At 47.1% G+C, this 16,619-nt stretch overlaps 1 protein-coding gene across 2 annotated transcripts in view; it reads left to right on the top strand.

Annotated features, from left to right (window-relative positions):
- Positions 1 to 16,619, top strand: part of LOC134957546 (vitamin D3 hydroxylase-associated protein-like) — a 179,169-nt gene that overhangs the window by 19,306 nt on the left and 143,244 nt on the right. For both annotated transcript variants that reach the window (XM_063939525.1, XM_063939526.1), the window contains exons 5-6: positions 796 to 1,002; positions 4,524 to 4,564. In XM_063939525.1, coding sequence (XP_063795595.1) covers positions 796 to 1,002; positions 4,524 to 4,564 — 248 coding nt within the window. The remainder of the gene's footprint in view (positions 1 to 795; positions 1,003 to 4,523; positions 4,565 to 16,619) is intronic.

Raw genomic sequence — 16,619 nt, 5'->3', positions numbered from 1 at the left:
GCTATCGCTCTGGGGCATACACACGGAGAGATTGTGCTTAAAATCGAAGCAATCTAGTCTGATTGCTTAGATTTTAAGCACGGATCTCTCCGTGTGTACCCCCTTAACTCTACTACTAATCTACTACTAATCCTCAGCTCCCATTATAGAACAACCAGAAAAAGGTCAGGAGTACCCTGATAGGCTGGAACAGACTCCCAGAAGTTAGGTTGACCACCGTCAGGCCCCTCCATCGGAACCGGGCCCGGGTAATTAGTATCCCCCCCACACACACTCTAGGCAGCAGTGAATCTATTATATCCTTCTCCCCAGGGTTCAGCCATCAGTCAGCTGTACTATGTGGCACAATTCACTGAGCAGTGCACAACCTAGGGGGTGTTATATATGGGAAACAATTCATGTGATCCACTACTGGCAGAGGATCCTAGGAAATTGTGTGGAGTTTGTACGTTCTCTCCGTCTTTGCATGAGTTTTCTCTCTATTTACTCCTGTTTCCTCCCATAGTCCATAAAACATACTGGTAGGTCCATTGGATTCTTAAAAAAAATTAGATTGTAAGTTCCACCTGAAAAGGGGCTTATGTGACTAGGCAAATATTCTCTGTAAAGTGCTGCGGATTATGTTAATAACAGTGTAAATAGCTGGTAATAATAAGTAATAATAAATAAACTAGTTACCGAGTCTGTACATGTAGAACACTGAATTGTAAAAACTACAGTTTTTGAGCATGAACTGTGGTTTTATTATGTTACAGTATATACTAATTCATAATACTCTCTACCACCTTCTACTAGCCATGAAAGCAGTAATCCGATATACGGAAACACACTAAACCCCCGTAACAGAGCCAAGGGGGCATCAGGATCTTCCGGCGGGGAGGGGGCATTAATTGGAGGTGGTGGTTCAATTCTTGGTATTGGAACAGACCTTGGTGGCAGCATTCGTCTCCCGTCCAGCTCCTGTGGAATTGCTGGATTTAAGCCAACTTCAAACAGAGTGAGGTGAGTGCTAGTTATGTAATACATATTATATTATATACACTGTAGATCATTAGAATATAGATTATTAGACAATATATGAATCATATGACACCAGTGACTATTCACCAAATATAAGAAGGTGATACAGGACTTTGGGGGATATTTCATAAACAGAATTACTCTCATAAAAGCTGGAGAATGTGATATTTATGTTCTCTTGAGATGGAGATGAATTTGTTGAACAAAAAAAACAATAGTGTGTATGTATATATATATATATATATATCTACATATATATATATATATATATATATATATATGGACACACCAACTGGCAGTGAGTTTCAGTTGGTAATGTTTGGGATGTCCGTTGGGTGTGGCTGCCCTATATGAATGTTGGGGTGGTCTTCAGTTTGCCGGTGGCCGGGCTCCCGGTGACCCGCATACCGGCGCCGGAATTCCAACCGCCGGCATACCAACAGCTTTTCTCCCTCTTGGGGGTCCACGACCCCCCTGGCAAGAGAATAGATAGCGTAGCGCGCCACCGTGCCCACAGTGTGGCGAGTGCTGCAAGACCGCAAGGGGCTTATTTGTGATCGCCCACCTGTCGGTATGCCGGCGGTCGGGATTCCGGCGCCGGTATGCTGGCCGCCTGGGAGCCCGACCGCCGGCAAACAAACTACACCCTGAATTTTGGACTGCGCTGCAACTGCCACTGGAGAAGAGATATTGGGCCTAATTCAGGTTGGGTCGCAAACCACGATCCAACTGCAGTTTTTACAATGGCCCCCACTGCACATGCGCAGGTCCCATCCTGATTGACAGGAACAGGTGTTCACGGGGAGGGCGGGAGAAGGCGGCAGTCCTTTGCAGGGTAAACGGGGACGTGCTGGGTCGTCTGCATTTTGGGGCAGCAGCCGCTCTAAACTAAAAAATGGCCTGGCTGCGACGGCAGGAGACCCACCACCATTTTTTAGGCATCCACAATTTCAGCGATCACACTGAAATTGCGGCGCAATTGCAATTTCAGCGTGACCGCAGTGGGTGGACGGTGGGTTGCCCTGCGATTTATGACCGATGGTCATTAAAACAGTGTAATATTAGAGGCTGTTTTTATCGGGCGAAATTGGACCCATGATTGCACGAAAACACATGGGATCGCAGATAAGTCTCCGATCTCATGTGTAATCTCGGCCATTTATTGTCTGAAGCATCCAAAGCATAATCCCCGGTAAGTGTTGGCATCGCAGGATAACAGAGCCGACATCGGGGCTAATTGGATAGCCCACATCGATCCTATTAGCAGCGATAAAGTACCATTGATCTCTTTTTATTATAAACAAACTCTCCAGAAAACATAAATATCACATTTTCCAACTTTTGCAAGATAATTATGTTTATTAAATATCCCCCATTGTGGATACAGTATGTAGAGTGTCTGTTGATCTGGACATACCAGTAATTGACATTTTGGAAGACTGATAAAAAAAAACATTTTTGAGCAACCCCCGGTCCTATTTGTTAGTTATATAATGTCGGCTGAAAGGCTACAAATGGACCCAGAAAACATTTCTGCAGTATTGAACTGGCCCCAAAGTGTAGATTAAAGCTACTCAGAGATTCCTCTACTTTCCCAACCGGCCTGTTGATTTTCCTTCACTAAAAACTAACAAGCACCGGTAAGTGGACTTCAGAAGCATTTTAGCAACTTAAGAAAATGTTTTCACTGCTTCAGTCAGGACCTTCTTTTCTCTCTTCAAATGAATGATTCCTCAGTGACTTTCCTAAACGCTGCCTCATAAAGGGTCTTCAGAATGGCAGTGACATTAACAGCAGTACTGTGTTTTGCTTTTAATATCATTGCTGCTTGCTTCTTGGCGTTTTTAAGGCCAAAATGTAAAGAATGTAAAACGTAAATTTACCCCGGGGTGTAAGAAGAGTACACTTTTAGTGTATGTCAGTCATTTCTGTAATATTACTGGCAGGATACTGTATAATGTGGCATTAAGGGAAGGGGAGGGATTCCGCACAGGATACTTCTACATACCTCCCAACTGTCCCAATTTCAGAGGGACAGTTACGCTATTCGGACACTGTCCCGCTGTCCCTCCCGAGGGTCGCAGTGTCCTGCGAGCGGGGGGGGGGGGCAGTTGGGAGAGGCTTTGATCACCCACTGCTCTGCTCTGCCCACTCTGCCGAGGCCACGCCCCTCTAACGCTAAGCCACCCCCCCCTTTTGGCATCTACAAAGTTGGGACGTATGCTTCTATATCCTGGATTGTCAAAAGATATCTGTCACTGGATATCTCGGCTCGGGTTTTGAATTTTATAATTTCAATGGACCAACTCAGTGGCGGACCTACATTTTTGGGACCCTGAAGCTTGAACTTTTACGGTGGCCCCTTCAGAACCAGCAACAATGTGGCTACATCCAACAAGTTCCAAATTGCTTGTTGCCATTGCAAGGACAGCGCACACTGCTCAGCAACAACAAAATTACCTTATTAGATGCCGCCTTGTTCGGGCTCCTTCTCACCTTTCATTGCTCCCAGCCTCCTTCCTAGGATGGGCCCTCTCAGGCTCCACCATTCCTGGGAATGTCACAAAGAGAAGTTATGCAGGCTGTCTGAACTTGTAGTTTAAAACAAATTCACTCAAAAAGTTGCTTCAGGGCCCCTCTGGGATTAGGGGCTCTGAAGCTTAAGCTTCATTAGTTAAATAGTAGATTCTCCCTTGCCCTCAAGGTGTGTAGGGAGTATAATAAGTAACCTGACACAGCTGCAGTGCAGACCATGGTGAGATAGCGATGCCAAGGTGCCAGTCCCTGACCTGTTTTTGGCCATCATTCTCTTACTCAGCATAGTCTAGCCCCAGCATCATGACCTGGGATCCCCAGGGCAAAGTTACTCTCTCCATAATATAGGCTTATTAAAGATTACCAGGGTCCCCATTAGTCTCTGAGCCCCAAACACGGTTGGACTGGCTTACAGGGGAAACCCCTGGTGGGCCCCACTTCATCCTCTAGGGATCAGGTTCTGGATTGTGCACTTGAATTCTACATGTTACATTATACTGCACAGGACTATGGTGTATTCTCTAGAGTACATTGCTGTTATTAATCTGCTACATTATCCTGCATGCACTAGTAGTATTTAGTATTACTATATATATTTATCATGAGGCCTAAACCATGAACCCTCTAATGGTTAGCCAAGCCTCTGTGGTGGCTGGCCACACCCCCTCTAGAGATTAGCCACACCCCTAAGCATGGGCCAATACCCCTGCATTTACCCCGGTGGGCCCTTCATGCCCCGGTCCAACAATAGCCCCAGATTACCCAGAGCATATTGCTAATGACATAACTGGTTTCCATCTGCAGCGTATGATGAAATATTAATTTGTAGCACAATGCATGGTCAGAGCAGCGGGTAATATTAATTTCTATTACAATATGCTGTGTGGGTAGATGAAGGGTACATTATGTTCATGTAGTATACCTTATAAGGGTGTAGGAGATAATATTAGTATCATTTTATTTTGCAGCATTCATGGCGTCCGGGAGTGTTTTGATGGAATGACAGCAGGTAATTATTTGGGGGTAGATAAATGGTGGAAATTGCAGCTCATTGGCTGAGTTGAATGCTGTGTAATGTGCGCATGGGGGATGATTGAATGTTGCACACAAACCCGATTTCTTGTAGTCAAGCAATTATTGGCTGATTGCGCATGTGTCTGAGTCCGGGACTGTGGCAGCGTGTCTGAGCCTGTGACGGTGATCCTGTATACACTTCCTGCGGCCATGACGCGTTATCATAGGCCTAATCAGAATTTCTATAGTCTCCTGACCAGCAGCCGATGCTGCGTTTTTATACACAGCTGCTGGGACTCGCAAAGCCACCAATGGGAGTCTCACTATGAATCCAGGTGGCAGTTGCATACACATTCGCAGCTACACCATAATTAGTCTTCTTCTCTGAATCAGGCCCATTGCTGGCTGAGCTATTGCCTGGGAAGGGAAGGCAATGCGTAAAAGGTAATGATCTGAATTTTGTAATTTATGCACTTAATTTGAGAGCTCTTTGTCATTTAGTTACATTACCCTTTATTTTAAATCACATATTTGTTAGCAGTCATGCCCATTTCCATCAGTCTCATCCTCCTTTATTTAAAAGCACTCATGTCATATCCAGGATTCAAACCTATGACCTTCCTTGTTGCAGTCAGGCACCTTACTCATGGAGCTATTTGCTCCTATAGGGGGAGGTATCAGAGTGTTTTGAAATATGTGCCTTAAATAAAAGAGTGTGTGACTGAAGGTGCTTAGGGATGTGAGGGGGAGATGGAGGCAGACAGGTGATCCCAGGGATTAAAGAGGAGGAAGTTGCAGAACCGTGCCCTCTGACTTGCGGTGCCCTGTGAGGTGGGACATGTTGCATCACCCTAGTTACGGACTTGGCTTAAAGCCCTAAATGTGATCATTTATTTATTCATTTATCAAGGTGACTGCCCTTCTTGGGTTCTGGGAGTGGCTTGATTTTGTTTTCTAAATTAGATTTTTGAATATTTTGTAAATGCTATTTTTTTTTTGTACTATTCTGAAAACAATTGACAGTGAACTGGGTGCAGAATGGAGAAAGTGCATCAAACATTCATATACTCCAGTTACATGGGGGTAAATTTAGTAAGAGATGACCAGGGTTGGACTGGCCCACAGGTGTACTGGGTAAACCTTCGGTGGGCCCCGCTGCCTGGACCCCTCCAGAGAAGTCATCGGGTGTGGTGACACCCGGTGCACATCCTTTATATCATAGCCCCTCGCTGCAAAAAGGGGGCGTGGTCACAAATGAAGGGGGCGTGGGATCGTCACTCCGGGGGATGCTGGGCTGTACTGGGCTGCCCCCGGAGACTGTCTCCCAGCGCTGTCGGCTCCTCTTCTATGACAGGAGCCGGGTGCTGTGGCAAACTTTCTCACTGCAGCTCCTGGCTCCTGTTACTGCGGAGGAGCACACAGTTTGGTGTCACCCCTTCCAGGTATCACACCCGGGCCGCCCCCCCCCCCCCCTCCCCGCCTTGTGACGCCACTGCCCTCCTCCTCCTCTAGGGATCAAGTTCCAGACTGTGTACTTGAAATATACATTATACATATGTTACCTTATTCTGCACAGGACTTGTGTATTTGTTACAGTGCATTGCTGTTATGTTATTAATCTGGTACATTAGCATGCATGCATTATTAAGGGGCCCAGACCATGCATTCTCTCATGGTTACGTAAATCAATGTGGAGGCTGGTCACGCCCCCTCTGTAGACTGGCCACCCTCTTAAACATGGGCCCCTACCACTACATTCCCCCGGTGGGCCCTTAGCGCCCCAGTCCGACACTGTAGATGACTTCTGTCATCCGCCGCTTTTCCTGGTGTTCAATCCAGAGCTGTCTTAACAGCAGTGTAGGCCCCTGGGCACAGCAATGCACTGGGGCCCCTACCCACCCATCATTGGTAGGGGTGGGGGTGCTATCAGCGGCAGCTTTGATGTCCCGCGGGGGTTAGGGGGGTTCTATCTTTTGCTCAGCATTTAGGACCTGGAGAAATAATTTCTGCTAATTACACCTTTACTGCACAGATGGGGCGGGAAGGAGAACACTAACCTGTAGAAGGGGACATTGTGCTGAATGAAGGTGCCCCGGTACATGACTTCCAGGGTGGTAGGGGGTGTTTAATGCACAGGGGAGGGGTGGATAGTGGAGTGGGCTTAATATTCATCATTTTCCAGGGGTCAGGACAGCTTGCTTTACTGCAGATATCTCCAGTTCCTGGAAATAGATTTCTTAGCTTTAATGGGATAAAAAAAAACCTAGGGAGTCCCACCTTTCAGGAGGTTCTGGGGACTTGGGGATCAGAGTTCAGGAGCCAGAGCAATCCACCAACAAATATATAAAACTGCATATTAGGTGTGTGGAGCTGGAGCAGGGACCAGCTGCTTGAAGGCTGATATATCTGGTTCTGGGCTTAGTAGAGACAAGCTGCCAGTGTCCACTGAAAGAGGAGAGTCCCAGCTTTTGGAGTATACCCTCAGAAAAACGCTAAGTCAGACAGAACTTGATATATCTGGCTGGGAAGAACAATTAACAGGCTTGGATGGGGACCACTGCTTTGAAGTCGGATATCTCCAGTTCCCCTGGGCCGATTTTCAAAAATCTGGTGCCCCTGGAAAGAGGGGACCCTCAGCTATCAGCCTAAAGCCCTTTTTCTCCTGGGGCCCTTGGTCAAGAGCCCATTGAGCCCATATGAAAAGACGGCCCTGGTTCAATCCCGAAATTTAAAATGGCAGTGACATTAACAGCATTACCATGTTTTGCTTTTAATATCATTGCTGCTTGCTTCTTGGCGTGTTTATGGCCAAAATGTAAACAATGTCAAATGAAAATTTACCATGGGGTGTAAGAAAAGTACACTTTTAGTGTATGTCAGTAATTTCAGTAATATTACTGGCAGGATACTGTATAATGTGGCATTAAGGGCAGGGGATGGATTCCACACAGGATACTTCTATATCCTGGATTGCCAATAGATATCTATCACTGGATATCTGAGGTTTTGAATTTTATGATTTCAATGGACCAACTCAGTGGCTGACCTACATTTTTTGGGGCCCTGAAGCTTGAACTGTTATGGGGCCCCTTTGCAACCAGCAACAATAGTACATCAGCCAACAAGTTTCAAAGGCCCTTGAAAAGACCTTTAGGCCCAAATGGCACAGAATGAGGTGGTGGCATAGAGTCCTTAAAAATGGGCCATACTGTAAGCCCTTCCCACCAGTCTGTGTCTGCCGGGGGGGAAATGAGAGAGAGAATGGGAGGGGGAGTGAGCAATACTTGACTACAGCACAGCCACAGGTCTCTGATGGGGCGGGACCTTCACAGCATTAGGCCCCGCCCCATAAATACCTGCGAATAGCGGCACTGCCCTGCTGACGGGAGCTGGGGAAAAGTTTGCTGCATTGTGGGGTCCCTCACTGTATCTACCACAGCTGCAGCCTGCGGGGGTGCAATAGACAATGGCCGTTCTGTCCGGTGGGCGGTGGTGAAGGGGGATTGACTGTCTGTAAGTGTCTGAGGGTGGCCCAAGGCACTGAAAATGGGACCGGCCTGGGGGGCATCTGGCACCCTGCCCCCCGACCTAGCCCGCCACTGTGCACGCTTGTACACCAGGGGAAGGGCTACAGCCAATGACACTACCTTTTATTTGATTTTTTTCATTGTATTGTTCTGTCCAAATTCAAAGCTGCAGAATTATGCAATTCCTAAGATTTACTAAAGAGCAATTTACTTTTTGTGAAGGCAAGGCATCAAGAAGTATATTAGAAATGTGTTGGTAATTCCTGTGTGGTTACAGGGAGTTGGGTAATCAGACACAGTTGTACTGTAGTGTGGGCGTGTTGCTGATAGTTGTTGCAAATAGAGAAGATGAATTGCTCTAGCATAGGGCTTTTGAGAGTTTCAATGGTGCGGTCGATGGTGGCGTCTAAAGATGCACAAATCATGATTGCAGCATCTGTAGACACTGAAAGTGGGCATCTCAGTCCATGTATATTTGGATGTACACTAGGGAACTGCATTGTAGCGTCATTAGCATCAAGTCACAGAAGCAACTGCATCAAAAGACGCAAGTAAGGATGCAACTGTGTCCAACTCAGAATCAGACCCTATAAAGATGAATCCCGCCCCTTCAACAGACCACCCCCCCACAACAATCCCCACCCCCATTAGGGCTGCTTCCATTACTTTGCCAGGCTGCTTTTCCATCCCAATCCACCCCTTGGTGTATATCAGTGTAATGGGGTGTAAGAGCAGTGCAGTACTGCGTTCCAGTGTAATGGGGTGTAAGAGCAGTGCAGTACTGCGTACCAGTGTAATGGGGTGTAAGAACAGTGCAGTACTGCGTACCAGTGTAATGGGGTGTAAGAGCAGTGCAGTACTGTATACCAGTGTAATGGGGTGTAAGAGCAGTGCAGTACTGCGTACCAGTGTAATGGGGTGTAAGAGCAGTGCAGTACTGTATATCAGTGTAATGGGGTGTAAGAGCAGTGCAGTACTGTATATCAGTGTAATGGGGTGTAAGAATAGTGCAGTACTGTATATCAGTGTAATGGGGTGTAAGAGCAGCACGGTACTGTATATCAGTGTAATGGGGTGTAAGAGCAGTGCAGTACTGCGTACCAGTGTAATGGGGTGTAAGAGCAGTTTAGTACTGTATATCAGTGTAATGGGGTGTAAGAGCAGCACAGTACTGTATATCAGTGTAATGAGGTGTAAGTGCAGTGCAGTACTGTATATCAGTGTAATGCGGTGTAAGAATAGTGCAGTACTGTATATCAGTGTAATGGGGTGTAAGAGCAGGGCAGTACTGTATATCAGTGTAATGGGGTGTAAGAGCAGAGCAGTACTGTATATCAGTGTAATGGGGAGTAAGAATAGTGCAGTACTGTATATCTGTATAATGGGGTATAAGAGCAGCGCAGTACTGTATATCAGTGTAATGGGGTGTAAGTGCAGTGCAGTACTGTGTATCAGTGTAATGGGGTGTAAGAGCAGAGCAGTACTGTATATCAGTGTAATGGGGAGTAAGAACAGTGCAGTACTGTATCAGTGTAATGGGGTCTAAGAGTAGTGCAGTACTGTATATCAGTGTAATGGGGTGTAAGATCAGTGCAGTACTGTATATCAGTGTAATGGGGTGTAAGAACAGTGCAGTACTGTATCAGTGTAATGGGGTCTAAGAGTAGTGCAGTACTGTATATCAGTGTAATGGGGTGTAAGATCAGTGCAGTACTGTATATCAGTGTAATGGGGTGTAAGAGCAGTGCAGTACTGTATATCAGTGTAATGGGGTGTAAGAGCACTGCAGTACTGTATATCAGTGTAAGGGGTGTAAGCGCTAGAGATGAGCGCCTGAAATTTTTCGGGTTTTGTGTTTTGGTTTTGGGTTCGGTTCCGCGGCCGTGTTTTGGGTTCGACCGCGTTTTGGCAAAACCTCACCGAATTTTTTTTGTCGGATTCGGGTGTGTTTTGGATTCGGGTGTTTTTTTCAAAAAACCCTAAAAAACAGCTTAAATCATAGAATTTGGGGGTCATTTTGATCCCATATTATTATTAACCTCAAAAACCATAATTTCCACTCATTTTCAGTCTATTCTGAATACCTCACACCTCACAATATTATTTTTAGTCCTAAAATTTGCACCGAGGTCGCTGGATGACTAAGCTAAGCGACCCTAGTGGCCGACACAAACACCTGGCCCATCTAGGAGTGGCACTGCAGTGTCACGCAGGATGTCCCTTCCAAAAAACCCTCCCCAAACAGCACATGACGCAAAGAAAAAAAGAGGCGCAATGAGGTAGCTGACTGTGTGAGTAAGATAAGCGACCCTAGTGGCCGACACAAACACCGGGCCCATCTAGGAGTGGCACTGCAGTGTCACGCAGGATGGCCCTTCCAAAAAACCCTCCCCAAACAGCACATGACGCAAGGAAAAAAAGAGGCGCAATGAGGTAGCTGACTGTGTGAGTAAGATAAGCGACCCTAGTGGCCGACACAAACACCGGGCCCATTTAGGAGTGTCACTGCAGTGTCACGCAGGATGTCCCTTCCAAAAAACCCTCCCCAAACAGCACATGACGCAAAGAAAATAAGAGGCGCAATGAGGTAGCTGTGTGAGTAAGATTAGCGACCCTAGTGGCCGACACAAACACCGGGCCCATCTAGGAGTGGCACTGCAGTGTCACGCAGGATGTCCCTTCCAAAAAACCCTCCCCAAACAGCACATGACGCAAAGAAAAAAAGAGGCGCAATGAGGTAGCTGTGTGAGTAAGATTAGCGACCCTAGTGGCCGACACAAACACCGGGCCCATTTAGGAGTGTCACTGCAGTGTCACGCAGGATGTCCCTTCCAAAAAACCCTCCCCAAACAGCACATGACGCAAAGAAAATAAGAGGCGCAATGAGGTAGCTGTGTGAGTAAGATTAGCGACCCTAGTGGCCGACACAAACACCGGGCCCATTTAGGAGTGTCACTGCAGTGTCACGCAGGATGTCCCTTCCAAAAAACCCTCCCCAAACAGCACATGACGCAAAGAAAATAAGAGGCGCAATGAGGTAGCTGTGTGAGTAAGATTAGCGACCCTAGTGGCCAACACAAACACCGGGCCCATCTAGGAGTGGCACTGCAGTGTCACGCAGGATGGCCCTTCCAAAAACAACTCCCCAAACAGCACATGACGCAAAGAAAAAAAGAGGCGCAATGAGGTAGCTGTGTGAGTAAGATTAGCGACCCTAGTGGCCGACACAAACACCGGGCCCATCTGAGAGTGGCACTGCAGTGTCACGCAGGATGGCCCTTCCAAAAAACACTCCCCAAACAGCACATGACGCAAAGAAAAAAAGAGGCGCAATGAGGTAGCTGTGTGAGTAAGATTAGCGACCCTAGTGGCCGACACAAACACCGGGCCCATCTAGGAGTGGCACTGCAGTGTCACGCAGGATGGCCCTTCCAAAAAACACTCCCCAAACAGCACATGACGCAAAGAAAAAAAGAGGCGCAATGAGGTAGCTGACTGTGTGAGTAAGATAAGCGACCCTAGTGGCCGACACAAACACCGGGCCCATCTAGGAGTGGCACTGCAGTGTCACGCAGGATGGCCCTTCCAAAAAACCCTCCCCAAACAGCACATGACGCAAAGAAAAATAAAAGAAAAAAGAGGTGCAAGATGGAATTGTCCTTGGGCCCTCCCACCCACCCTTATGTTGTATAAACAAAACAGGACATGCACACTTTAACCAACCCATCATTTCAGTGACAGGGTCTGCCACACGACTGTGACTGATATGACGGGTTGGTTTGGACCCCCCCCAAAAAAGAAGCAATTAATCTCTCCTTGCACAAACTGGCTCTACAGAGGCAAGATGTCCACCTCATCATCATCCTCCGATATATCACCGTGTACATCCCCCTCCTCACAGATTATCAATTCGTCCCCACTGGAATCCACCATCTCAGCTCCCTGTGTACTTTGTGGAGGCAATTGCTGCTGGTCAATGTCTCCGCGGAGGAATTGATTATAATTCATTTTAATGAACATCATCTTCTCCACATTTTCTGGATGTAACCTCGTACGCCGATTGCTGACAAGGTGAGCGGCGGCACTAAACACTCTTTCGGAGTACACACTTGTGGGAGGGCAACTTAGGTAGAATAAAGCCAGTTTGTGCAATGGCCTCCAAATTGCCTCTTTTTCCTGCCAGTATAAGTATGGACTGTGTGACGTGCCTACTTGGATGCGGTCACTCATATAATCCTCCGCCATTCTTTCAATGGTGAGAGAATCATATGCAGTGACAGTAGACGACATGTCCGTAATCGTTGTCAGGTCCTTCAGTCCGGACCAGATGTCAGCATCAGCAGTCGCTCCAGACTGCCCTGCATCACCGCCAGCGGGTGGGCTCGGAATTCTGAGCCTTTTCCTCGCACCCCCAGTTGCGGGAGAATGTGAAGGAGGAGATGTTGACAGGTCGCGTTCCGCTTGACTTGACAATTTTCTCACCAGCAGGTCTTTCAACCCCAGCAGACTTGTGTCTGCCGGAAAGAGAGATCCAAGGTAGGCTTTAAATCTAGGATCGAGCACGGTGGCCAAAATGTAGTGCTCTGATTTCAACAGATTGACCACCCGTGAATCCTTGTTAAGCGAATTAAGGGCTCCATCCACAAGTCCCACATGCCTAGCGGAATCGCTCTGTGTTAGCTCCTCCTTCAATGTCTCCAGCTTCTTCTGCAAAAGCCTGATGAGGGGAATGACCTGACTCAGGCTGGGAGTGTCTGAACTGACTTCACGTGTGGCAAGTTCAAAGGGCAGCAGAACCTTGCACAACGTTGAAATCATTCTCCACTGCGCTTGAGACAGGTGCATTCCACCTCCTATATCGTGCTCAATTGTATAGGCTTGAATGGCCTTTTGCTGCTCCTCCAACCTCTGAAGCATATAGAGGGTTGAATTCCACCTCGTTACCACTTCTTGCTTCAGATGATGGCAGGGCAGGTTCAGTAGTTTTTGGTGGTGCTCCAGTCTTCTGTACGTGGTGCCTGTACGCCGAAAGTGTCCCGCAATTCTTCTGGCCACCGACAGCATCTCTTGCACGCCCCTGTCGTTTTTTAAATAATTCTGCACCACCAAATTCAAGGTATGTGCAAAACATGGGACGTGCTGGAATTTGCCCATATTTAATGCACACACAATATTGCTGGCGTTGTCCGATGCCACAAATCCACAGGAGAGTCCAATTGGGGTAAGCCATTCCGCGATTATCTTCCTCAGTTGCCGTAAGAGGTTTTCAGCTGTGTGCGTATTCTGGAAACCGGTGATACAAAGCGTAGCCTGCCTAGGAAAGAGTTGGCGTTTGCGAGATGCTGCTACTGGTGCCGCCGCTGCTGTTCTTGCGGCGGGAGTCCATACATCTACCCAGTGGGCTGTCACAGTCATATAGTCCTGACCCTGCCCTGCTCCACTTGTCCACATGTCCGTGGTTAAGTGGACATTGGGTACAGCTGCATTTTTTAGGACACTGGTGACTCTTTTTCTGAGGTCTGTGTAAATTTTCGGTATCGCCTGCCTAGAGAAATGGAACCTAGATGGTATTTGGTACCGGGGACACAGTACCTCCAACAAGTCTCTAGTTGGCTCTGCAGTAATGATGGATACCGGAACCACGGTTCTCACCACCCAGGATGCCAAGGCCTCAGTTATCCGCTTTGCAGTAGGATGACTGCTGTGATATTTCATCTTCCTCGCAAAGGACTGTTGGACAGTCAATTGCTTGGTGGAAGTAGTAAAAGTGGTCTTACGACTTCCCCTCTGGGATGACCATCGACTCCCAGCAGCAACAACAGCAGCGCCAGCAGCAGTAGGCGTTACACGCAAGGATGCATCGGAGGAATCCCAGGCAGGAGAGGAATCGTCAGAATTGCCAGTGACATGGCCTGCAGGACTATTGGCATTCCTGGGGAAGGAGGAAATTGACACTGAGGGAGTTGGTGGGGTGGTTTGCGTGAGCTTGGTTACAAGAGGAAGGGATTTACTGGTCAGTGGACTGCTTCCGCTGTCACCCAAAGTTTTTGAACTTGTCACTGACTTATTATGAATGCGCTGCAGGTGACGTATAAGGGAGGATGTTCCGAGGTGGTTAACGTCCTTACCCCTACTTATTACAGCTTGACAAAGGGAACACACGGCTTGACACCTGTTGTCCGCATTTCTGTTGAAATACCTCCACACCGAAGAGCTGATTTTTTTGGTATTTTCACCAGGCATGTCAACGGCCATATTCCTCCCACGGACAACAGGTGTCTCCCCGGGTGCCTGACTTAAACAAACCACCTCACCATCAGAATCCTCCTGGTCAATTTCCTCCCCAGCGCCAGCAACACCCATATCCTCCTCATCCTGGTGTACTTCAACACTGACATCTTCAATCTGACTATCAGGAACTGGACTGCGGGTGCTCCTTCCAGCACTTGCAGGGGGCGTGCAAATGGTGGAAGGCGCATGCTCTTCACGTCCAGTGTTGGGAAGGTCAGGCATCGCAACCGACACAATTGGACTCTCCTTGTGGATTTGGGATTTCGAAGAACGCACAGTTCTTTGCGGTGCTACTGCTTTTGCCAGCTTGAGTCTTTTCATTTTTCTAGCGAGAGGCTGAGTGCCTCCATCCTCATGTGAAGCTGAACCACTAGCCATGAACATAGGCCAGGGCCTCAGCCGTTCCTTGCCACTCCGTGTGGTAAATGGCATATTGGCAAGTTTACGCTTCTCCTCCGACAATTTTATTTTAGGTTTTGGAGTCCTTTTTTTACTGATATTTGGTGTTTTGGATTTGACATGCTCTGTACTATGACATTGGGCATCGGCCTTGGCAGACGACGTTGCTGGCATTTCATCGTCTCGGCCATGACTAGTGGCAGCAGCTTCAGCACGAGGTGGAAGTGGATCTTGATCTTTCCCTAATTTTGGAACCTCAACATTTTTGTTCTCCATATTTTAATAGGCACAACTAAAAGGCACCTCAGGTAAACAATGGAGATGGATGGATACTAGTATACAATTATGGACGGACTGCCGAGTGCCGACACAGAGGTAGCTACAGCCGTGAACTACCGTACTGTACTGTGTCTGCTGCTAATATAGACTGGTTGATAAAGAGATGTAGTAGTATGTATGTATAAAGAAGAAAGAAAAAAAAACCATGGGTAGGTGGTATACAATTATGGACGGACTGCCGAGTGCCGACACAGAGGTAGCTACAGCCGTGAACTACCGTACTGTACTGTGTCTGCTGCTAATATAGACTGGTTGATAAAGAGATGTAGTAGTATGTATGTATAAAGAAGAAAGAAAAAAAAACCACGGGTAGGTGGTATACAATTATGGACGGACTGCCGAGTGCCGACACAGAGGTAGCTACAGCCGTGGACTACCGTACTGTACTGTGTCTGCTGCTAATATAGACTGGTTGATAAAGAGATGTAGTAGTATGTATGTATAAAGAAGAAAGAAAAAAAAACCACGGGTAGGTGGTATACAATTATGGACGGACTGCCGAGTGCCGACACAGAGGTAGCTACAGCCGTGAACTACCGTACTGTGTCTGCTGCTAATATAGACTGGTTGATAAAGAGATGTAGTAGTATGTATGTATAAAGAAGAAAGAAAAAAAAAACACGGGTAGGTGGTATACAATTATGGACGGACTGCCGAGTGCCGACACAGAGGTAGCTACAGCCGTGAACTACCGTACTGTGTCTGCTGCTAATATAGACTGGTTGATAAAGAGATGTAGTAGTATGTATGTATAAAGAAGAAAGAAAAAAAAACCACGGGTAGGTGGTATACAATTATGGACGGACTGCCGAGTGCCGACACAGAGGTAGCTACAGCCGTGAACTACCGTACTGTACTGTGTCTGCTGCTAATATAGACTGGTTGATAAAGAGATGTAGTAGTATGTATGTATAAAGAAGAAAGAAAAAAAAACCACGGGTAGGTGGTATACAATTATGGACGGACTGCCGAGTGCCGACACAGAGGTAGCTACAGCCGTGAACTACCGTACTGTACTGTGTCTGCTGCTAATATAGACTGGTTGATAAAGAGATGTAGTAGTATGTATGTATAAAGAAGAAAGAAAAAAAAAAACCACGGGTAGGTGGTATACAATTATGGACGGACTGCCGAGTGCCGACACAGAGGTAGCTACAGCCGTGAACTACCGTACTGTGTCTGCTGCTAATATAGACTGGTTGATAAAGAGATGTAGTAGTATGTATGTATAAAGAAGAAAGAAAAAAAAACCACGGGTAGGTGGTATACAATTATGGACGGACTGCCGAGTGCCGACACAGAGGTAGCTACAGCCGTGAACTACCGTACTGTACTGTGTCTGCTGCTAATATAGACTGGTTGATAAAGAGATGTAGTAGTATGTATGTATAAAGAAGAAAGAAAAAAAAACCACGGGTAGGTGGTATACAATTATGGACGGACTGCCGAGTGCCGACACAGAGGTAGCTACAGCCGTGAACTACCGTACTGTGT

Source organism: Pseudophryne corroboree, chromosome 9 (genome assembly GCF_028390025.1).
Source record: "Pseudophryne corroboree isolate aPseCor3 chromosome 9, aPseCor3.hap2, whole genome shotgun sequence".
Classification (NCBI taxonomy): Eukaryota; Metazoa; Chordata; class Amphibia; order Anura; family Myobatrachidae; genus Pseudophryne; species Pseudophryne corroboree.
The sequence above is the reverse complement of the archived record's forward strand: the minus strand, read 5'-3'. Positions and strand labels throughout refer to the sequence as shown.